General features: G+C 43.0%; 1 protein-coding gene across 12 annotated transcripts in view; it reads right to left on the reverse strand.

Annotated features, from left to right (window-relative positions):
- Positions 1-23,480, reverse strand: part of CC2D2A (coiled-coil and C2 domain containing 2A) — an 89,409-nt gene that overhangs the window by 16,017 nt on the left and 49,912 nt on the right. For 6 of the 12 annotated variants that reach the window (XM_053253485.1, XM_053253490.1, XM_053253489.1 and 3 more), the window contains 11 exons: positions 22,921-23,124; positions 21,573-21,665; positions 20,697-20,788; positions 15,127-15,294; positions 11,359-11,464; positions 10,415-10,524; positions 9,616-9,712; positions 6,876-6,977; positions 6,535-6,711; positions 3,665-3,685; positions 20-223 (listed from right to left, as the gene is read on the reverse strand). In XM_053253485.1, the coding sequence (XP_053109460.1) occupies positions 20-223; positions 3,665-3,685; positions 6,535-6,711; positions 6,876-6,977; positions 9,616-9,712; positions 10,415-10,524; positions 11,359-11,464; positions 15,127-15,294; positions 20,697-20,788; positions 21,573-21,665; positions 22,921-23,124 (1,374 nt within the window). The other 6 variants (XR_008308095.1, XR_008308096.1, XR_008308097.1 and 3 more) reach the window with 6 other exon arrangements.

Consider the following 23,480-nt stretch of genomic DNA (forward strand, 5'->3'; position numbering starts at 1 on the left):
TGCGCACAAGAACACTTACGGAGGTTTCTTGGGGATTGTCAGTGTGGTCTCGGAGGAGCTCCTCTGGTGGGTTTAGAGGTTTGATGTATCTAGTAATGAAGACAGTTTTTCCATTGATGTCAATTACTGTTGTCAGGCACTGGCGGTTTGGAAACTTCAGGGCACATTCAGCTTGATATCTCTCCGCTGCTTGGAGAAGCTTCTCGTCTTCTTGGGTGTCAAACTTGAGGGGGGGGGAAGTGAATAGATCTGATTTTTCTATACTGATGGCCTCTAAATCACATAAGGGTCAAAATTTGTACTCCACTCAGGCACAGGAAGTTGAACACACATTGTGGATGACACGAACAAAGCCGCCTTTGTGTTGGCTTTAGGTGACCAGGACTGACAGAGTAACAGATACGAGTGATGTTTTCTTCTATAGGTTTTACAATCTTTAAAAGTATAGGTATCTGCCATTAGTCCTTTGAATGTGGAAGGACCGAAATGTTAATTAATATTCATCACTCATACTGAATATTTTTTTCTGATCAGACATCTAAACATGCTGACCTTTCTCTACATTGCATGAGGCAATTCATTTTTTAAAAAAAGTTTAAATAGCAAAAGTGTATGCAAGGAGCTATCAACTGTGAAAAAAAATATGCACAGTGTATGAATGCAACACTAATATTTAAATTGGTGGAAATTATATGTATAATGCTACCAGGATGGAATTCAATTTACTGGCAAAAAAAGCCTCCTTGCTGCCATTATCATACACTTTCAGAAGCAAGCAACCTGAACCTCTTTTTCATGAAGAATTATTCAGAGGTTACCATAATAAAATACTGGCAGAATTTGAAGATAAAAATCCACACAGGAGCTATATGAGACAGTTGTGCCGTGTACAGCAGGGCAAAGGGAGAGGAAGTCCCACCTCCCCCTGCGTCATTCACCCAGGTGCCCCACTGCTCACAGTTTCAACAGGGCTTGTCTGAAGAGGGAAAACCTTCCCCATGTTTGTGGACACCTCCATGATTGGCGAGGGTGGATGGAGGTAACATGGCAGGGGTGGAATGTCCTCCCTCTTCACTTCATTGTTCAGGGCTTGAGCAGGTATTTGTATAATGTCTACGACTACAGGGCTTAGAACACCAGGAAAAGTGCAAATAATCTCCCCACCCCAATATATCATGCTTAGTCCAGCTTTAACACTCTGGCAGGGTGGAAATACCTGAATGGGCACCTTCTTCAGATGTATCTAGGCTTGAGAAATTCAGTGAACCCCATTTTTTCTTTGTCTTGAAAAATTAAGGGGCAGGAGATGAAAGGAGGTCATGACTGGCTGGTAGGCCAGTGGCCAACTTACATAAGAAAAACTCTGCTGGATCAGGCCCAAGGCCCATCTAGTCCGGCATCCTGTTTCACACGGTGGACTACCAGATGCCTCTGGAAAGCCCACAGGCAAAACCTGAGTGCATGCCCTCTCCTATTGTTACTCTCCTGCAACTGGTATTTAGAGGCATCTTGCCTCTGAGGCTGGAGGTGGCCACTAGACTAGTAGCCATTGATAGACCTGTCTCCCATGAACTTATCTAAACCCCTCTTAAAGCCGTCCAAGCTGTTGGCTGTCACCACATCTTGTGGCAGAGAATTCCATAGGTTGGTTATGCATTGTATGAAAAAGTACTTTGTTTTCTCGATCCTAAATTTCTTGGCATTCTGTTTCATGGGATGACCCCAGGTTCTAATGTTAAGAGAGAGGGAGAAAAATTTCTATCAACTTTCTCCACAGCATGCATTATTTTAGAGACCTCTATCATGTCTCCCCTCAGTCTTTTTTCCAAACTAAAAAGCCCCAGAAGCTGTAGCTTTGCCTCATAAGGAAGGTGCTCCAGGCCCCTGATGAGCTTGGTTGCCCTTTTCTGTACCTTTTCCAGTTCTGCAATGTCCTCCTTAATATACAGTGACCAGAACTGCATGCAGTACTCCAAATGTGGCTGCACCATATATTTGTATAAGGGCATTATCATATTAGCATTGTTATTTTCAATCCCCTTCCTAATGATCCTTAGCATGAGACTGGCCTTTTCCACAGCTGCCATACATTGAATCGGCACTCCCATTGAGCTGTCTACCTTGACCCCAAGATCCCTCTCCTGGTCAGTCACCAACAACTCAGATCCCATCGGTGTATATGTGAAGTTGGGGTGTTTTTTTGCCCCAATAGGCATCACTTTACACGTGCTAAAATTGAACCGCATCTGCCATTTAGTCACCCACTCCCCCAGTTGGGAGTGATCCTTTTGGAGCTCCTCACAATATCTTTTGGATTTCACTACCCTAAATAGTTTGGTGTCATCTGCAAATTTGGTCAATTCACTACTTAGCCCAATTTCTAGATCAATTATGAAAAATCTGAAGAGAACTGGTTGTAGTACAGATCCCTAGGGGACCCCACTTCCTACCTACCTCCATTGTGAAAACTGTCCATTTATTCCTACTCTCTGTTTCCTGTACTTTAATCAGTTACCAATCCACACATGCACCTGTCCCCTTATCCCATGACTGCAAAATTTTCTCAAGAATCTTAAAAATTTCTGCTGGACTACCTCGTTCTAGTTGCTGGGAGTGGTGTAATGAATGTTGGACCCATCTCAACATCAAAAAGGAATCCAAGTACTATACACTAGTAATAAAACTGAATGGTTGAGAATTATCCAGACAAGATTGTATATAATAAATCCAAATCAATACACCTATATAGTCTAATAAAATGAATGCTAGACTTTGGACCAATCTCACCAGGTCTTTCTTCTCTTAAGTGATTCTAAGTATGTCCCTTTGCTTAACAGATTAGATATGCATTAACTAATTAACTGCTCCTGGAGTAGGCACTCTGTGCTTTTGTATTTTCCCCTAGCACATCCTTCTTAGACCAAAGCTGTCTACTCCACCATATTTTCTTTCCTTATCTGCATCCTTTTCAACTTAATATAATGTATAAAACAAACTAATTTCACTTTGTATTTTCCCCTAGCACATCCTTCTTAGACCAAAGCTGTCTACTCCACCATATTTTCTTTCCTTATCTGCATCCTTTTCAACTTAATATAATTTATAAAACAAACTAATTTCACTTTTTCTCTTTTGATCTACCCCTTCCCCGGAAGCAGGGTTTTAGCGAGCCAGAATTCATCTCCGAAACCTCGTTCACTGCTCGGGCCCACTTCTGAAAACTGTGCAAGAATAGCATACACATAGAATGTTTCCTCTTTCCAATGAATAATCACAACAGCTCCCTAGAGCTCAGACCCCCCAGGTCAATAGCTATTGTTTCATGGAAGGCTTGAGCCTCAGCATCTCTCAGCTCAACGTTACCTGAAAGGAAAACACCCAGCCAGCCGGGGACAGGGTGCATGAACAGCAGCCTCCACTTAGATCCCCCAACCCTCACCTTTAGGTGGCTCCTAGAAAATCCCTTTGGCTGCTAAATTTTGCAAAGCATGTTGCATCCTGGTTTAAAGTAATTTCTTACAGATTATTATTATTGTTTAAAACAGCAGAAGAAAACCTAGATATTTTGCACAACATTAATATGTCAGTTTGGAAAAACAGAGCTTCTTAAAAGAAATAGTAAAAAGCTATACAAGGCAAGCATGAAATCACACATACTTTTTACCTTCTTAAGCATTTCATTCATCTACACAGATTCAGGAAGGTAAGCAAGAAAAGAGACAAATTTCAAAAGAAGTAGAACATGAAATAATGCAGATCAGGAAAAGCATACAACTAAACAAAATATGCAAATAATCAGTTAATTTAAGTGAAAATAATGAGTGTAATGTTTGTTTTTGAAAAATTCTTACCTGAGTTGCATTTTTTCCTCTTACTCCCCCTCAGAATTAATGACTAAATACTTCGATGACATTATCTAATTAGGACTTTGACAGAGACTACCTTCCAATACTCAAACTGAAATTCTTCTTCTATCTATTACTTTTTAAGGTCAGAAAAATAGCTTTTTGCTGCAGTTCCAGAGTTTGTATTCTGTCTTGGAAAAAAAACTAGCTAACACTCTTTCTGAAAGCAAGGAGAACAAGTGTAGTCAGTGCAATCTGCCTTAAAGGTTTGTTTATAAAATCTTAAGCTTTCCTAATGGAAGTCCAGACTTTGGTTTGGAAATGTTATTTCCAAACTGTAACTTCAAAGCTGTAATAACTGTGGTCAGGGAAACTAAACTATACAGGCAAATTATGAAACTTTAACCATAATGAACTATGCAAACAATTATTAAATTATTTACTTGATTTATATACCGCCCTTCCAAAAATGGCTCAGGGCGGTTAAACATCAAAATTAAGATTCTGTAGAACATCAAAGTCATAACTATGCATGAAGAAAAAAAATAGAGGTATGTTTACTGGGATGTTAAATTTATAGAAATACATACGGGGGCGTGGGGGGAGCGGGGCGTTCGACAAATGTATCCATTTTACAACTTCTCCTGGTGGGATACTCTGTTGAGAAGCAAGTGAGAGGATGTGGACCCCGGAGGTGGTATGGCTATGATTTATAAGAATACAGGATCCCTGTTAGGGAATTGGCCTATATAGAATGTATGTACCTAAATCTAGGAACCAGGAATAGATTAGGACTTCTGTTGGTGTACCAATCTCCCCGCTACCCTGCAGAGTCCCTAGCAGACAGAGCTGACAGATCTGGTTGCAGGGTTGGCATTGGAGTTACCCAGACTGCTGGTAATGGGGGACATCAATGTTCACTATTGGACTGGGTTGTCAGGAGTGGCTCAGGAGTTCATAGCAACCATAACAACTATGGACCTATCCCAAGTGTGACCAGCAAACACATGTTGCTGGTCACATGCTCGATTTGGCCTTTTACTCCAATCAGGGTGTTGTTCTGTGGGTGGGGACTTCTGTTATTTCCCCATTGTCATGGATGGACCACCATCTGGTTAAGGTAGGACCTGCAACCACAACTGACCTCTGAAGAGGTGAAGGACCCATTAGGTTGGTCCACCTGAAAAGGATATTGGATCCAATAGGTTTCCAAGAAGACTTGGAAGGGTTTCAAGTGGGTTCTGCTAGTGATCCTGTTGATGCTCTGGTGCAAACTGGGAATAGAAAATAGGCCCTAATATGGGCTCCAGCCTGTGTTTGGTCACATTCGTTCTGAGTTTTCCTGCCAACAACACTCAAACATTCCCGCCAACAACACTCAAACACTCAAACCGCCAACAACACTCAAACACTCAAACTCAACAACACTCAAACTACCAGCCTGATTCATTGTCCGCACCTTACCTGTATATCATGGAGTTGCTTGGACTCAGCAGATCGGGAGAAGATGCCTAGGTGTGACCGCGTGTCAATCACTCGACCTATCTCCTTATACAGAGGGAGACCAGAGCATCAACAGGATAATTCACTCTCTCAGCAGGAAACTCCCCTAGAGCCATCAGGAATCCATTTGGATCCATAAGCCTCTGAGGGTGGATCATCCTAACTGGACCCCTACCCCTGTGGAGGTATATTGGGTCCACCCTCAGTCCAATCTTCACCAGAAAGGGATCCATCCAAAACAACAGTATTAAGGCCTCCTGGACTATCCATGGAGCACCACTGTCCACCATTGACCCAAAGACCAAGTCGAGCATATGGCCTGCCACATGTGTGGGACCAGAAATCAGTTGACACAAGCCCACAGTTGTCATGGAGGACATGCAGTCCCAAGCTGCACCAGACAAGGTGGGCTCAGTGTGGGTGTTCAAGTCTCATAAGACTAACAGCCTTGGGGGGTCTGTTTTTGGATTGTGTACACTGCCTATAGCAGGGCTGCTCAACTTTGGCCCACCTGCTTCTGCTCTGACCTGCTGCATCAGTCTACAACCATAATTCCTGGCTACTGGCCACTGTGGCTGGTGATTATGGGAGTTGTAGTCCAAAAACAGCTGGGGGGGTCAAAGTTTAGCAGGCCTGGCCTAGAGAAACACATATCAGGTGGTATATAAATATGATAAATATATGAATGCATAAATAAATCTTCCCTTTATGTTTTCCTTGCACTGTTTCCACTCCTGCCTCCCAATGTCTTTGTCCTTAACCTTTGCTTGGAATTATCTCCAAAAGCTCTTATGCTAGTTTTATTGTCCAAATACATCATTTATTTCCAGTAAACAAGTATGTTCGAATAATGGAAATTGGAATTTTAGAGACCACCACAAAATTATAACCTTTAGCCAAGATTAAATCAGGTACAAATTTCAGCCCAATTCTATCACCAAGGATTTTTTCTGACTCTTCTACGGTGACTCACCCCTTCTACATTTAATTTAATTCTACTGAAAATAAGCCTACATACATTTACTCAGAAAACAAGTCATAATAAGAAACTAAGCTAAAACATTCAGATCACTGATGCTGCATGTTGGTCCTACTGTCTTTGATGTAACTGCAGCTGCTAAGTGACAGGCAAACTGCCTTAGAGATTTTTAAACCATGTCCAGAAATAAAACTTGAAAAGATCTACCTTCTCCCGAACAGATTCTCCAGGGATAAGCTGTGGTTCAATAGTAATAAACAATGATATATAGGAGCCTTCACTCAGATTGCGAATCAAATCATAGCCTCTTTCAATTCCTAGACTTTTCCCCTTAGTATATCCAAGAAGAACTGGAGGAATATCTATCTTAAATGTACCATCAATCTAGAGAAAGAAAACAGAATTATATTTATCAATATGCAGTTAAGTGTTCACAGCTAAGAACACCACAATCTTGAATAATTAAAAATGATTTGTTTTGATATCATTGTTTAATGTATTAGACGTCAGAAATGGTAGTGTTCCCCTGCCAATTCCAGTTTACTTACTCTCGCTTGAAAATATATAGTTGTAAATGGAATCCGAACAGATCCAAGCCAGTGTTTCTCGACACGGGTGTGGACTCCGCCGCTTTCTCTTTCACGGTCATCCTAAGAAAATGTCACAAGAATTCTGACACATTCTTGCAGCAAAACACATACTTATTCTCCAGGCTTCTCTCCTTTCATAAGAGGTCACTCTGCACTATTATTACGAATATTTATATACCACTCTTCAGCAAAAGTTCCCAAAGCGGTTTACACGGAAATCAATCAAACAAAATGGCTCCCTGTTCTCAAAGGGCTCACAATCTAAAAAAGATATACAATAGACACCAGCAACAGCCACTGGAGGGATGCTGTGCTGGGGATGGATAGGGCCCCTGATAAATAAAGAGAATCACCACTTTTAAAAAGTGCCTCTTTGTTCAGTTAGCAGGGGACATTATTATTCGCAACTGAGGATAAAGGAATTTAAAAAAAAAAATTCATGCAAAACTTGCAATTACAAGTAACAAAGCAAGCCAGTACTGCACTCTCAGAATTGCTAGTACATTTTAGCTAAATCTTATGAGATAAAGAGGGAATAGGCCAAACAAGCAGACTTCTCAAGCAAGCATGCCAAGAAAGTGCTTAGTATATATGCTACCTGAGCAGTACAGTTGCTGTCACCCTCTATGGTTGCTTCCAGAGAGCTCCAGTAGCCTACAGTATATAAACATCATCTAGCCAGGAGGGTGGGGAAGGGGTGGAGAATAACTGGGAGACAACAGCAACAACAAAAGAACATCTCCCACATGAACCTGCTCACCAGTTAAGAACTTCTTCAGAGGCTTTGCTCTGGCTGCTCACAACTTTGCAAGTTAAGCAGGTGGTGAACAGAGAGTGGGCCTTTTCTGTGGTGATGTGCACATTAGACACCTCTCTCCCTGGAAAGGTTCACTTAGGGAGGAATTAGGGGAGCAAACATGGAATATCTTCTTACCGAAGGACCCATTTCTACAATGCTAAAGAAGAACACTGTGTCCACAACACTTTTGAAGGAGATGGATTGGGTGGGCAGCATCCAGACTAGTCAGTCATGACTAACTAATCAGGATACTGCCCAGTATCTATAGCTCCATGGTAACAATTCCCTGGAGCAAACTGTTTAGCACAGCTACTCAAACGCAACCCTGGAACTGCAGACGCATCAGTAGGTTCTCTGTCTATGTCACAATTACAATCACCACAATATTCCAGATCTCTTGTGTTCCCATGTGCAAGTCTAGAGACTGTATTCAGCAAATAATAATAGGAAGAGCAGAGGAAGAGGAAGAAGAGTTTTTTCCCAGCCACAATACATGGGGACAAATGACAATGCATGGTACACCTAAGGAACCATATTTGGTTAAATATACAGGAACCAAGCAGTGCATTTAGGTGCTCTTCTACACAACATAATTGTGGAACCTTGCACAATGGGTCAACCGGCAATGAACTAAAGGAGCTTATGGCCAATTCACTCCCCTTCTTCAAACCAGAAGCCTGGCAGCATTAAACAAGGTCTTCCCAGCCCTATATCAGTCAAGAATTAGTAGTAAGGGTCCCACAACTCCCATTAGGGTTTTGCCAACTATTCTCAGCTGAATACTTTCAGTTTCAGGTGGCAGCTTTCAGGGCCCCCCAAAATCAACCCCAAGTCCTGCCCCCAGAGTACCTTTCTCACCTTTGCTTACAGCTGCTTTGGCACCTTTTTTAAAAAGAGCTGCAGCTTCTTTTCAGGAATAGTTATCGCAGCCAATCAGGAAATACATTATCCACATGAAGCCATGAAACAAATCATATTTGGCTACATGGTTATCTGGTGAAGCCAGTTTTTAGAGTGAGAAATGCTTCCTGCCCTTACTTGGAATGACCCCGCTTCCTATTCCTCCCCTAACACACACACACACCCCAAAGAGGGGTGACTTCTTACAAAGGGTGAAATTGTAGTGAGAAGTGCTTCCCCATGTTGGCTTAGCCCTAACCCCTCCCTGTTCTCTTTCTACAAACCAGTGTTTGGGCTGTAGCAAGCAGAACCTAATCCTGGCTGGTGAATCTTCTCCTGGAAGGTGTTTTTTTTGTCTTGCAAAGCTGGAGGCTTCTTTCTTGGGGCTCCACTAGGGCAAACAGGCCTGGCTTCCTATATCTGGTAGTTTGCACTTAACCCTCTGGTCATAATCAACAAGGGCAGGATCTTGCCCTGGTGTATCACTTCAATACAGATGGACCTCATTATTCGCAGGGGTTCCATTCCCACAGATTACTGTGGGTAGTTAAACCACAGACAATGAAGCATTGAAGTCAATGGGATCGTGCGGGCTGGATTCCCTGACTTCAAAAGAAGTACTAAAAAGTGGCAAATACCCATGAAAATGGACCAAATAAAATGCCCTACTGTGCTCCGTAGGCCTTCCTGTGTCAGCTGATGCCTCCTTCAAGCCCCAAATTTCCCCAAATTCTATGAAAAATCATGGTGTTTGTATTTTTTTTAAAAAAAAAACAGACACAAACTGGCACTTCTCCACAAAATGGTGGTCGGAAATAACCTCCGAGGTCATTTCCAGTCACCCCCAACCCACAGATACACAAGTTTAATAATCCCTCCCTTTCCCCCCATTTATGCCAAGGTTGGGTGTCTATTACCCGACCACAGATACATGAATCTGCAAATCCGTGGATGGTGAATCCTCAGAGAGTTTCTCCTATATTCAAATGCTTTGCTCACCTCCAAGACATCATATACTACTTCATCGAAAACATTAATAAACACATCATCATTCACTGACTGCAAGCTGGAAGTGCTGTAGTCACCATTAGGGGCTCTACAAGTTAAGAGAGAGAAATATCCACAATGGAAACTATTATACAATTTACAATCATACATATACAGTAAATGCTTGTTCTTTACCCTTTCCCTTCCTCACCCCCCCCCCAATTCTCCCTGCCACCCTTCTCATTTCACCGTCTCCTACTTTGCAAAAACAAAAACAAAACAAAAACAAAAAACACCTTATGAAGCCGCAGTGAGGAAGAGAGACGAGGCTGGGGGGCAGGGTAAGGTATGAAAGGAACCTGCCACCATATTCAGACCCTGGGATTCACAGAGTCTGAGGCAGCCAGTAGGCCCGGTCCATATCTCAGTCACATCCTCCACTACATTCTCTCTCTTTCTCCCCATCGCGGCAATGGAAAACTTCCATCTCAATGAGGTAAAGTAAAAGGAACTACAAACAAGGGGCATCACAGAAGTGGGGAAAGAAAATGGCCCAAGCACCCTACTCCAGTGACTCCAAGATCAAAAGTTAGGGGTAAAGTTTCATACCTTGCTCAAGAGTGCTTCTGATTTCAGGCCCCTTTACATGGTCTGATAGAAGTCAAACACATTGTCAGAGGATATAAATGGAGCCATCATACTGCTAGGCATTCCCTGGGAAACTGTTCATCAGCTCAAATGTTCATCCAGGTTATCATTTATCCAAACTGCAAGGCAGAGAACTAGAAGGCTTTGAAGGATTCATTCATACCTAAATGGCAGTTCAAGCTCTTCATTCCAATTTGGGTTTGGCCCTTCGGCAGTCGTCGTCTGACAAACCACTCGCTGGAAAGAAACCTCTACAAAAGGTCGGACTAAAACCTGCAAAGTAAACGGACAAAGGGCATACACATTTCCACCCAAACTCAGAGCAGGAAATCTGCAAATTTAGCAATCACAATGGGACTTGTGACAAAAGCAACACGTCCGATCTGAAAACTCATGTGCTGTATTGGTGAGGAAGGGACAGAATTGGGCATTGGTGGGCAGCAGGAAGGGGAAATGTAGGGTTGGAAGGGCCTTGTCAGAGTGGCTTTCTTTGTTGTCATGTTTGATGTAGTATATTTTGTTTTCACATTTTTGTTTCTTTTCCCCCCTTAAGGTTAATTTCTTTTTGTTTTTAGGACATCCTCTCTTTGTCCTTGTGTCTGGCATTCTGTCCCCCACTTTTTCTTTATACTGCCTGTGTCCTGTTTAACTGTTGACAAACAGCCACTGTCACTGGTTTCTTTGGTCCTTCCCTCCCCCTTCTCTCAATTCTTTCTCACACCCTCAGTCCCACAGTTTTCCAATATAATTGGCTGCACCCAATGAATGATAGGAGAAGAACCCACTTTCAGAACCTTCATTTGAGCATTCTGTAGCTGCAAAGTGTGTGTGTGCTCTCTGCTTATTTGGAGGGTGGCTTTGGGTTCTGGTGGAAGAGGGAGATCCAGACTTTCCCTGAATTTTGGGGTATGCCTTGTGGCCCCTCCCAACACCCTCAAATGCCTCCACTCGTAATGGGAGCTTACAGGGGCTCTGTGACTATTCACACTTTGCTAAGCAGGTCACAATATAGTAACAGATAGACAGCAGGGTGGCTCTTCCATCTCTTGGCCATGCTGAATCTGTCTTCCAAAGACAAAAAAAATTTCCAAGAGAAAATAAATTTACCTGGTTGAGTGCCCAGTCTGTGCTGTGAGTTGGGCTCTGAGGGATTGCAGAAGCAGCAAACATCTCATTGAAAGACCGTGATGATCTAGATGGCTGCTGAAGTTTGCTAGAAAGGAAAGCATTTTTAAAGAGTGAGAGAGAGACAGTGCAACAAAACAATGAGACAATCTACACTGAAATGAAGACGACATAAAACAGGAAGATTTCAAGTGACTTCTGAAAAAAAATGATTTTTCTTCTTTGCATGGAGAATGTTTGAAACTTTGAGGCACCCTTCCCTGAAGAGTTCATATTTTTGACCTAGTTTTCATGGAGGAAGAAAGCTGGTGTCTGGTCTGTACTATTTTAGAATTGCAGGGGGGTGGGTGGGCCCACCTCAAAGGGTATCTAAAAACATCAAGCTACTATGCCAGGGAGAAAGTTAGGCTAGAACTCCTCACCCTGACATCTAAGCTCTGTTCAGACATTCAGAGAGAATGCTGTCAAACATGTTTACCGGACTGGAAGCGGGTGGGAAGTCTCACCGCACAGCCTGTCACTCACTCTCCCACTCCACTCTTGAGAACTAGCACAGCGTGCTAGTTCTGGCATGAGACAGTTTATAGATGGTGAACACCCCTTGTTTCAAACCAACTCCTCTCAGGGGAAAAGAATGGTATGAACAAACAGCCATAAACCAAAAGGGATTGTATTTTTGTCACAACAGTATCCCAATGTTTTCCATGGAGCTCAGGGCAGCATACAAGGGGTTATCCCAGTCTATCTACATAAGTTGTGGTACAGATATAGCTTGGAGGCAGCCCTATTCTCTCCTCTTGAGTGAGTTGCCTGAATGCATGGATCAGGATAGGATCATGAACCTGGCTTTTCCCTTGCATACATTCAGTGGAAGGTAAGAATAGAGCTGTATATATGCTGGACTCCCATATGATTGAGAACTCTGTGCAACTGAGGTTCATGCAATCATATGACATAATCTACATGCCTACAGCTCTGTGTGCTTAGAGCCTTATTCTCACCTTCTCTCCCATGTGTGGAGGATGGGGGAGTGCGGCCAGCAGACATGTGGAAGTGGGTGAGGGCAAGACCCGACTTCCCCTCAATATGTTCAGTCAACACGTGAAAGAGAAGGGGAAAATAAGGCTAGTGAGCTGTCTCGCAGTTTGAATTCAGGTTTACATTTACTTATTTCAACATTTTCTAAATTGCTTTAAAAAAATCTAAAGCAATTGCAATTGAGACTAGTTAAAGCAAATAAAAACAATCAGCACAGACAACATCAGTGAAATCAACCAAACAACACAAAGCTCCTTGGGGGGTGGGGAGGAAGGTCTTGTCATCCAAGAAAAGCAGGCCAGACAGACCTCCAGGGGAGGGCATTCCAAATCAGGGGTGGGGGTCAACTGGAAAGGCTCTACTTCTCACAGAGGACAATTTTTACTCCAGGTGAGATGGAATTCAAAAGGACTTCACTCAGGGGCGTAACTACCATTAGGCAAGCGGAGGCAGTCACCTTGGGGCCCCACTGCCTTGAGGGGCCCCCCAGAGGCACATCACATGACTCCCCACTCGCCCATGTTGCACCCCCTATGAATTATGTTGAGTCTCTTGGAGATCGGCAGGAGCAGAGAGTAAAAGAACTAGATTAAATGTAAACTAGATTTTCACCTTATTCATAATGGGATGTGAGTGTGAGTACACTATATACTGTGAAGTGTGTTTGTGTGTGTATATCAGCAGGGGCCCATTTTAAAATCTTGTCTCTGGGCCCCCTCCAACCTTGCTACGCCCCTGACTTCACTTGAAGAAAAACCCTGTGATTTATTTTCTTTAGATAATAGAATGCAAGTCAGGCTATTGCTGCCATAGTTGCTCACAATCATTAAAATAAAAAAACAAACACTTTGTGGACTGCAACTAGAATTAGATTGAGGTAGTTATTAGTTAAATTGTTTAGATAATGAACAGCTAGCTCTAGCTACAAGCAGCTTGGATGGGGATACATTTCCCAATCTACATAAAAAGATGCAAGCAATTTATATGTATTCATATCCACCCCCAATTTACATATACAGACGTTTGCTTCCAAACACACAACACCCTTGTTGGACTGATACAATTTTTTGCACATTTCTCTGCATGGACAATTGCTTCACGTACTACAACAAACCTGCCATAGATAGCCTGATTTACATTTCTGTGCAGTTAATACACAGGGGCGAGCCTCTAATGAGGGGTAGTCAGGTAGACACCTCAAGTGGAGGGTGCAGGCCCCCTGCCATGGGCTAGGGATGTGCACGAACAGGGAGGGACCAGTTCCCTTTAAAAGCAGGTAAACAGCTCCTTTCCAGCTCTGCTGCCACCCCACCACTTTTCTGGGTGCGATGCTCACTCTTCAAAATACCGTGTGCGGCTGCGGCACTGTTCCCTGCAGCCTGCACATGCCATCGGCATACACATGGCCAGCGTGCATGCTCTTTTGAAGAACAAGCACTGTGCCTGCAAAAGCATCAGTGTGGTGATGGAGCAGTTAAGGACCAGCTTACCTGCTTTTTAAAGGAACCGCTCCCTGCCCAATGAACTGGTTCAAATGCCTGCATCTGAGCCAGTTTGGCTCTTCTCGAAGGAGGTGCTGAACCAGCTCATGCACATCCTTACCTTGGGCACCACCCCATCTGCCCAATGCAAACTCACTGCTGCCCAGGGGCGTAACTATAACAGGGCAAGGGGAGACAGTTGTCTGGGGGCCCACTGCCTTGGGGGGCCCCCCAGAGGCAAGTCACATGACTGACTCCCCCAGCTGCACACCCACCCGGGCTTCCTTCAGTTGTATTCATCCTCCAAAATTGATGTGCGTGTTAAGACCTGGAGCTACCAGAATAATTTAGGATGATGTTCTGTTGTGGCACATAGATTTGTATTTATATTTTCATATATATATATGAATATATATATATGTGTGTATGTATATATATATATATGTATATTACTATGCTTTTTGTTACCACTATTCAGCCTCATTTAAGATTTCTTTACTTCATGAGCTGAGTTTCAGTGAGAGGAGGGGCATTTTAAAATCTTGTCTCTGGGCCCACTCCAACCTTGCCACACCTCTGCTGCTGCCACCCCTCTTCCTTTCTCTTTCCCTCTCTCCTCCCTCATCCAGGGCAAGCTCTGCCCATCCACCTAATGCTTCTGCTGCAGCAGCTGATTTTGTCTCTTCCCAGAAGAGGAAAAGGAGAGCTGGTCTTGTGGTAGCAAGCATGACTTGTCCCCTTAGCCAAGTAGGGTCTGCCTTGGTTGCATATGAGTGGGAGACTTGATGTGTGAACACTGTAAGATATTCCCCTCAGGGGATGGAGCCGCTCTGGGAAGAGCAGAAGGTTTCCAGTTCCCTCCCTGGCTTCTCCAAGATAGGGCTGAGAGAGACTCCTGCCTGCAACCTTGGAGAAGCCGCTGTCAGTCTGTGTAGACAATACTGAGCTAGATGGAGCTATGGTCTGACTCAGTATATGGCAGCTTCCTATGTTCCTATGAGGCAGAGTAGCAGCAAGGAGCAGGCAGAGGGCATCCTGGGAGGAACAGAGGCAGCAGGCTTAGGCCCAGTGGGTGGGTGTAGGTGCTGAGGCAAGTCAGCCTTCTGCATCTCACCTCAAGGTGCCCAAAGACCCTTAGCTATGACCACACAGCAACAGACAAGTAGGAAAGCAGACATTCTTTGACAAATACTAACAATGTGCTAAGAAAAACTGAAAGAAATCTTCATACCTTCCAGTAGGCTTTCTAACAGGAATCTCATAAGCGCGAACAATGTTTACCAAGAGCTTTACATCACCATCTGAAAGATTCTGCGCAGTTACTTTTTTCCGCTCTTTTCGCCTTGGTTTTAAGGGCCGTTTTGGCTCTGCCAGTTTAAAAAGGTTGAGCCCCAAAATGCTAATTATAAGAAAATAAGAAATAAAGAGAGTCATACATGTAAACATGCTTCATTTGTATCAAGATACAATGTCAGAACAAAGGGGGGGAAATAGATGTCAAAACATAAGAAATATGCAGGGGAAAGAAGAAATGCTGTATGATACACGAGGCATCTAAGGTACGATAATGCTCTACAAAACATGCTTGACTGAATGCATGTATCATAACAAAAGCATTTATGCACAGAACTATCTATAGAGAGATTAATGTGTGTAAATGACATACCCTGGGCCCTCAGAACTTAACAGAAGGCAAAGCAGTACAAAAAGAAAAACCAAGAATAAAACATAATTGTAGTTACACGGATACATATATTAATGCAACCAATTGCAAACACTAATAAAGCAAGCAAGAATGCATGCAAACTAGGCTGACAAAACAATTCAGGAGAAACCCATAAAAACAAGGTGTAATCAAGGTCAAATGTCTGTATTAATTAAAAATTCCCATATAGGATAGCTGCTCATCATTAAACACTGCAAGAAAGTTTCCCCTTTTCATGGGTGAAGTAGCATGTTAAGGGTATAATTACTGAAATTCAAGGCTGCAGCTAGCCGACACCCTCTGTAAGGTAAACAGGGTCTGAGATTAAAGTTAAGGACAGAGCCAATGAACTAGAAAACCACTGATAACCTGAGTAAAAGTACAGAGGTGCAGCTAGATAATTTTGGACCCTGGACCTAATAAGCCTATGCCCCCCACTACTGCAAAATAAGCATCCATACATTTCACCACAAACCTACAGGTCTGTGCCAGGGTGCATCACACACACACAAACACACACCAAATGGATTTACGTAGCTTCTTCGCCATTCACAAACTAACTGAAACACAACGCATGCCCCTTGCTTCATAGTTCTCATGCAGACCTTTTGGATCACAAACCAACTTGAGCATAGTACATTTGTTTTTGTTTTTTAAAATGTTCAGATGTAACAGTTAGTTCCACTTTTCAGATGTTCAGATGTAACAGTTAGTTCCACTTTCACTAGGCATGGAGTACTCTATGGATAGAGATAACTCTTTCTGGCAGCTTAACTACACTACTAGTAAAATCATAGGACTGACCGATTGCCTTGAAATAAAAATACACAAGAGTCCTGCCATATTGGGCTACCCGTATGCCTAATTTCAGAACTCTAAACTCAGCCATTCTGGAAATGTAAAGGGTTGGGCAAAAAGGGGAAGCATATTGCATTAAAAAAATATAATAATAAAAGCAAATGGCAGAATCCTTTGCATAGGGGAGGGGAAAATGAGGGTTGGGGGCGTGGGGGCTTCAGTTCCAGAAGTTTTTGCAATTTTCTACCATGAAACAAGCCACTTATAGGATATTTTTAAAAATTCTTTAATTTTTTTTTAAAAATCATTAAAAACCAATGGACTGACCAATCTGCTTCAAGATCAATACACACAGTCCTGCTAACCTGTTCTACTTCTTTGCCCAATTTCATAACTCTTGGGAAGGAAATAGAAAAGGAGCCCGCTGCTCCCTTAGGGAATGTCATGGGGCCCTCTAGGAGAGTGGGCACATGGACCTGGGCCCTCAGCACCCCTCTATTTTGAGGCACCAAAAAGCTTCAAGTTGCCCCAGCCTAATTGTTTCAGTGGGGGCCAAGCGGGCACTTTAAAAAGGAGGCAGGCGGGTCCTACCTGCCCATGCCTTGCTCCTCCACCACCCCTGAGCTGCATTGTTTGTAAAAAAAAGTTTCCTGTTCCCAACAGCCTTTGGGCAGCATCAGGAAAGAAATGGCATCTGAGCATGTGCAGACACCATCTTGAGTGTTTAGCAACACTGAACACTCAAAATGGCATCTGTACATGCTCAATAAACTTGAAATAGCCAACTAAAACAAAACAAGAGTTTGAAGGATGTTTGGACACGCTCCTTCAAAGTTCATACATTTTAACTTTCCTAAAATTTCATGGAGATTCCTGAAATTTGTTCACCAACATTCCTTCCTCCAAGTGTGCCATGTATTGTTGGGGCTTTGTTCAATATTTCTTATACAAGAAGCAATCTTGGTATGTTCAGAAGTACCAAAAGTCCCCCTTTCGCCATCAGCACTTTCTGACCAAGTGGGCATGACAAGAAAAGGTCCTGGTGCTGCCCACACCATTGGTTTGATTATCAAGTAATATGATTGCTTAGAAATAATAGATTTGATGATTTCGGCCTTCTGCTTTGTGCAGGTGGTGCTCTTATTTACTTTAGTTCCATTTTCTTCTCTTCCTTTCCTTATGTCAGATTTTAAATTTGGACAGGGACCTATCTGTATGTAAAAGTGCCATGCACACTGAAGGCATAATATCAATAATAAAATATGTCAAGTCCTCTCAACACAGAGAATACTTTCCATGTAAGCATAATAATACATTTATGGGAAATGGCAGTTGCTTCTAAATATTTCATCAAAACTGCATGAATTAAAGAGAGCTGTTTTCCCAATAACTTATAGAAAACAGGACTCAATTTTCCAGTATAAACAGGTATTTAAAAAGGACTTCTGTGATGAGCCCCATTGCCCATTGAGATCATCTAGAGAGGTGTTCTGCACCAGCTCGTCTGGAGGCTTACACAGGGACGGGCCTTCTCTGTTCCTACCCTGAGACTCTGGAATGTGTTCTGAAATAAGAACCTCCCTGTCTCTGACAACTCTTTTAAAGTCCTTAAAGACTTATTTTTTCACCCAAGCTTTTTAACTTGACTGTGGGTTTGAAATTGTTTTAAAGTTTTCATTTTTGTCTTAATTTGTTTTTTGTTGTTGTACATCCAGAGACGGAAGTTTGGGGCAGTCTACACATTTGACAGACAAACAAAACAGCTTCCATTGTCCTTCAGTGTCCAGAAGATGGTACTGTTCAGCTTTACTCTACAGAATGAAAAGCCATTCTGCTTTCTTAAGTAGATCCACCCAGTTTTCTAACCGCATAAGTGAAGCAGGGCAGTTGCAGGAGAGACCCCGGCTGCCCCGCTCCCTCTGCTGCCTCAGATGGCACAACCCCAGTCCAGGTAATGCTCCCCAAATGCCAGGGTCCCCTGCGCACCTTGCTCCGTTAGGCAGCGTCTGGGATTCACCTCATCACTGGCAATTTCATTCCGTCTCATCAGCATGAGATGTTCCCAAAGTGTCTCACATTTCTACTATTGCCTCAGCTCATCTTGCCTACACCTGAGGCTTTTCGGGCAGGTTATGTGGTCTCCTGCTCTGCCTGCAGTACCGCCTCGGCTGCCCATCCACTTCCAGATCTCCACTCTTGCTAATCCTAGGGAAGCATTTCTGCTTCCTGAAGGCATGCATTAGAAGCGTGTCCATAAGATAGAAACACATCACTTCCACCCCAGCCATACCAGATCCAGAAGTTCTGGGGAGAACGTCTGCTCTACCCCCTTGGCCTTTGGAGTCCTGCAAAGTCTAGTTCTGTCCCCCACGTTATTTAACATCTACATGCAGATCACACCCAATTCTGTCTCACTGTGTCATTTGATCCTACGGAAAGGTTGGGCATACTGGACTGGGGCTTAGAGGCATTGATGGGCTGGATGTGGGCAGACAAGCTGAGAGTTAATCCAGGCAAGTTGGAAGTCAGCAGGGGAGCCAATTGGGGAGGTGTTAAACCAGCTCTATAAGGGGCTGCATTCTCTCTGAAAAAACAGGTGGTGCAGTCTAGAGTTTATCCTGGATATTCCTGTGAAAAAAGGGGGTAAGGAGTGCCTTTGCATAGATTTGACAAGTGTTCTAACTGTGATCTTCCTTTGAGAAGATATTTCTGGCTATTCTCACCCATGTCTCAGTCACATCAATGCCAGGGACATTCTGCTCCCTGTGCCAACACCTCTAGAGGCACAGTTGTTATGGATGCAAGACAGGGCCTTCTCTGTGTTTGCACCCAGGCTGTGGAATTCCCTCACCTCCCTCTATGGACATCAGTAGGACGTTTTCCAAGTGGGGGCAGGCTCCTGCTCATGGTCTCTATCCTACTGTAAATGGACATGTGCACCAGTGCACACACACGCCATGTAACCACAGACCCCTGCATCAACGTCAGACACAGGGAGGTATGGCCAATATCAGGGAAACTCTGCCCCTCTCCTGTTCCTCACTTCAGTCGAACAATGAGTGGGAGCTTTTCTCTCTGCCCCAGAGAGGCAGAGCAAGTAGTCCTCAGCCAGTGCACGAACAAAGCGCTGATTGGCGAGGACTGGGAGAAGAGTGCAGCTGACCCATTCCCCCATACTGACAATATTGACTGAATCTGGACACCAATGTCTCCCTCCTAGCTTTCTGTAGGCACCTGAAGACTATTTTATTCAGATGTGTCTTTGGGGAATGAGGAAAATCTGCTGCATGATTCTTTTTTATAGCTTTCTGTGCTTGTTTATGGAGTTTTTGTGGCATTTTAAAATTGTATATTTTTGCTTTATATTGTTTTAAATATGCTGTTAACTGCTTTGGAACTTAAATTAGTGAAATGCAGTATACAAGTGTAAAAAAACAAACACCACAAAATTTTGTTTATTTATTCAGAACATGCACATAAAAGAAATGATAGTCATATCAATGACTATCAACCGCCTGAACCATTTTTGGAAGGGTGGTATAGAAATTGAATAAATACAATTATTTGATGTGATTAAATTAAAAGTCTGTTTAGATGTACAGTGACTATAAGGCTATTCAAGCAGCCTTCAAGACTGCTCATGTGCAGCGTCAAGATCACTGCAGATCCTGGCGCTCCCACTCTGCCTTACCTACTTTTAACCTCAGCCATTAGCCAGGGTTAAGGGCATGAGTGCACCCTTAACCCCAGCACAATGTAGGTGTTTAGGCTGCATACATCCCAAGCATGCACAGAGTGGGGTGCCTAGAGCACCCGACTACTGTGGGATTCCTCCAATGCACTGCGTTCGTCTGGATATTTTGGGATATTTGGAGGCTGGGGGTGCACTGTCCTGGCCTCCAAAGATCCACATGGATCATGTGGGAGCGCAATCCTCATGTCCCACGCATTTGGAAGGATCATCAGGTGGGGGGGAAGGTAAGTTCAGCACAGCCTTCCCCTCACCCCCGCCCATCCACCCATCAGTCGTGTGCATAGCCTTAATGTCCATTACAAAAATGTATGTCATTTTTGAAAGCAATGTAGCTTCCCACAGTCAACCCTATGAAGGGAGATTGACTGTAGAAAGCCACAATTCTTTCGAACATGATACACATTTTTGTAATTAACATTGTTTATTTGCAATACCTGTATTTAAAACAATGAAAAGGAATTACAGGTGAACGTGATTTTGAAAATTATTAGATGTGCTCATAAATAAGATGGAAGCATGCACATTATTATGATTTTTATCTTACCCAACACTAGGGATTTCCTCTTCATTGACCAGATCAGAAAGCAGATAATGGTGCTTTGCAACCAGAAATCTGTCAATTACCGATTCCCTAACCTGAAAAGGAATCAAACTTATTCTGAATCTGGAACTATGAAACCCATATTCAAACTATTGAACTAAGCACAATTGCTCCTTTTCATGAAGAAGCATTACGGAAGAACTTTGTTTACTTTTCAGCAAATCAAGTCACAGTCTGCAAGACAGTATTTTGTAATCCGTTTGTTTTACAACCCTTAATTCTGAATCACACACCTGGCTTTTCAATCGGCTGCACAGTTTCACTATGGAGTTTGACAAACCTCCACTATTTATGTATTTTACACTCCATTATATCCTCAGCAATAAATACACTGGCTAACATCTGACTAAAGTGCATGCAGAAAGACATCACACTAGTGCAGAGCTGTTGTGCTAGCTATTTGCACTAAGCCTGGACCTTGTGTTTTAGACTAGTGTCACTACCACAAGAATACTTGGGCAACTACGGCAGTCTCATTTGTTTCAAAGAGAACTTTTACACAGTTAAGCAAACTCCTGCTTTTAGTGTACCTACATGATCTTCTTATGCCAATCCTGCTTGTTTTGCAAGAGCTTCATTAGCCAGGATGCCAGCCACCTACTTTTAACTGACCAAAAGTACCGTTTGAAATGCTTAGTGTTGGGATCAAGGTTTTAATTGAAAAAGCAACAGGAAAGGAAAAGCCTGACTGTTGTGTTCATAGGATTCACATGAATCCTGCACATTATCTAATTCGGCACTTTGCATTAATACACAGTACAGTATGAAAGAGATAAGCAAATAGTATGTATACACAAAAAATGAGGTCTCTTTTCTTACCTTTTGTAGGTACTTTGCAACTAATGCTCTGTGTGCATCCAAGTGGTCTTTGGTATCAACTACATCCCTCTCACGCAATCTTTTCTCATAGTCCTAATACAAAAATGCAGACAATTTCTAGGCGCGTACACACACACACACACACACACACATTTATTTATTTATTTATTTGTCACATTTATATCCCGCTCTGCCTCCAAGGAGCCCAGAGCGGTGTACTACATACTTGAGTTTCTCTTTCACAACAACCCTGTGAAGTAGGCTAGGCTGAGAGAGAAGTGACTGGCCCAGAGTCACCCAGCTAGTATCATGGCTGAATGGGGATTTGAACTCGGGGTCTCCCCGGCCCTAGTCCAGCACTAGAGATTGTTTTTCAGTGGGCAGTATTCAGAGTAAAAATTGCTCGGGCACATGAAGGGGTAGCAATTGTTGGCAATTTCCCCTTCCAGTATCTCTGAAAGTATGTTCCCGAGGGCTAGGAAACTCTTAGAAACTAATACTACTAATAACAGCTGCAGAAGGAAGGTGGAAATATCTGAAAATTGCACCTTCTGGATGTGTGAGCAAGTGTGTTCTGCTTCCACTGCTTTTACTTTTGATGCTACTCTTTATCATCAATCCATTTTTTGAAAGGGAAAAAAACCCACATGCACACAGACTGCACTCCCCCGCCCCTGACCCCGCCCCAGTCGCCCCATCATCTGTAGGAATCTAAGATTGCAAAGATCCTTATGGAACTTTTAGATAGGACAGGCAGATTTTTTTTTTAGAATAAAGATGTGAATCATTTTAACTGTTTGCACAGAAACAGATTCTACTGTAATACAGTGGTCCCTCGACCTACGAACTACTCGACTTACGATGTTTTCGAGGTACGAATGACAAAAAAGACCGGAAGTTGTTGCCGTTTTAGATGCGGCTTACTCGACCTACGAATTTTTAGATGCGGCTTCCTCGACTTATGAATGTTTTCAGACCTCCGTGGATGCGCTCTTCGACTTACGAAAATTTTGACCTCCGAACGTGCGTTCGGAACGGATTAACATCGTAAGTCGAGGGACCACTGTAATCCTCTAAACCAGGGATTCTCAAACTTGGGTCCTCAGGTGTTACTGGACTTCAACTCCCATAATCCCCAGCCTCAGTGGCCTTTGGTTGGGGATTATGGGAGTTGAAGTCCAATAACACCTGAGGACCCAAGTTTGAGAATCCCTGCTCTAAACCCTCCAAAATGAGGTTCATCAGGCACTCTAGATAATGTGGCAGTGAACTTGTCTCACCAAGATACTCAAACCAAAAGACAACATTTTACCAAGCAACTTAATTGCAATGTTAAATTACTTCTTACCTGGAAGACCTTTTCACTGATTTCTCTTTCCAGTAATGGAACACACTTAAAACCACGAAACTCAGCTACTTCACTGTTTCTGAGCTGGAGAAGTCTGAATCTTTTTGATCTATTAAACTCCTCATCAGAAACGAAATTAAATTCTTGTTGCATCTGCTCCAGCCTGAAGAAGTCGGGAATAGAAGCATCTCCGCTTGTTGCAACCTAAAGAATAAAAGCAAATTGACAGTACATGGTGATAAGTTTTAGCAGCTTTTTGGTCTTTTGCACTTACTACTTGCACTAGGAATCAGAAACTGAATCCCCTGGACCAAATCCAGGCCCCACTCCAACTTGCCAACTCAGATGCAAACAAGTGTTATGGACTGGAATTTAGCAGTCTTCTACAAGAGGGGCAGCCCACCACCCTCTATCCTCTCTACTAATAACAGCTACAAACCAATGTATTTACAAACCAACAAAGAACAACGTATTTTCAAGTTTCCGTCCTCAATCACAGTCTTCTTTTGCAGTCTGTAAAACTGCAAACTGCAAAATACAGATGCAGTCCGTATCTGCCA

This window comes from Hemicordylus capensis, chromosome 5 (genome assembly GCF_027244095.1).
Source record: "Hemicordylus capensis ecotype Gifberg chromosome 5, rHemCap1.1.pri, whole genome shotgun sequence".
Classification (NCBI taxonomy): Eukaryota; Metazoa; Chordata; class Lepidosauria; order Squamata; family Cordylidae; genus Hemicordylus; species Hemicordylus capensis.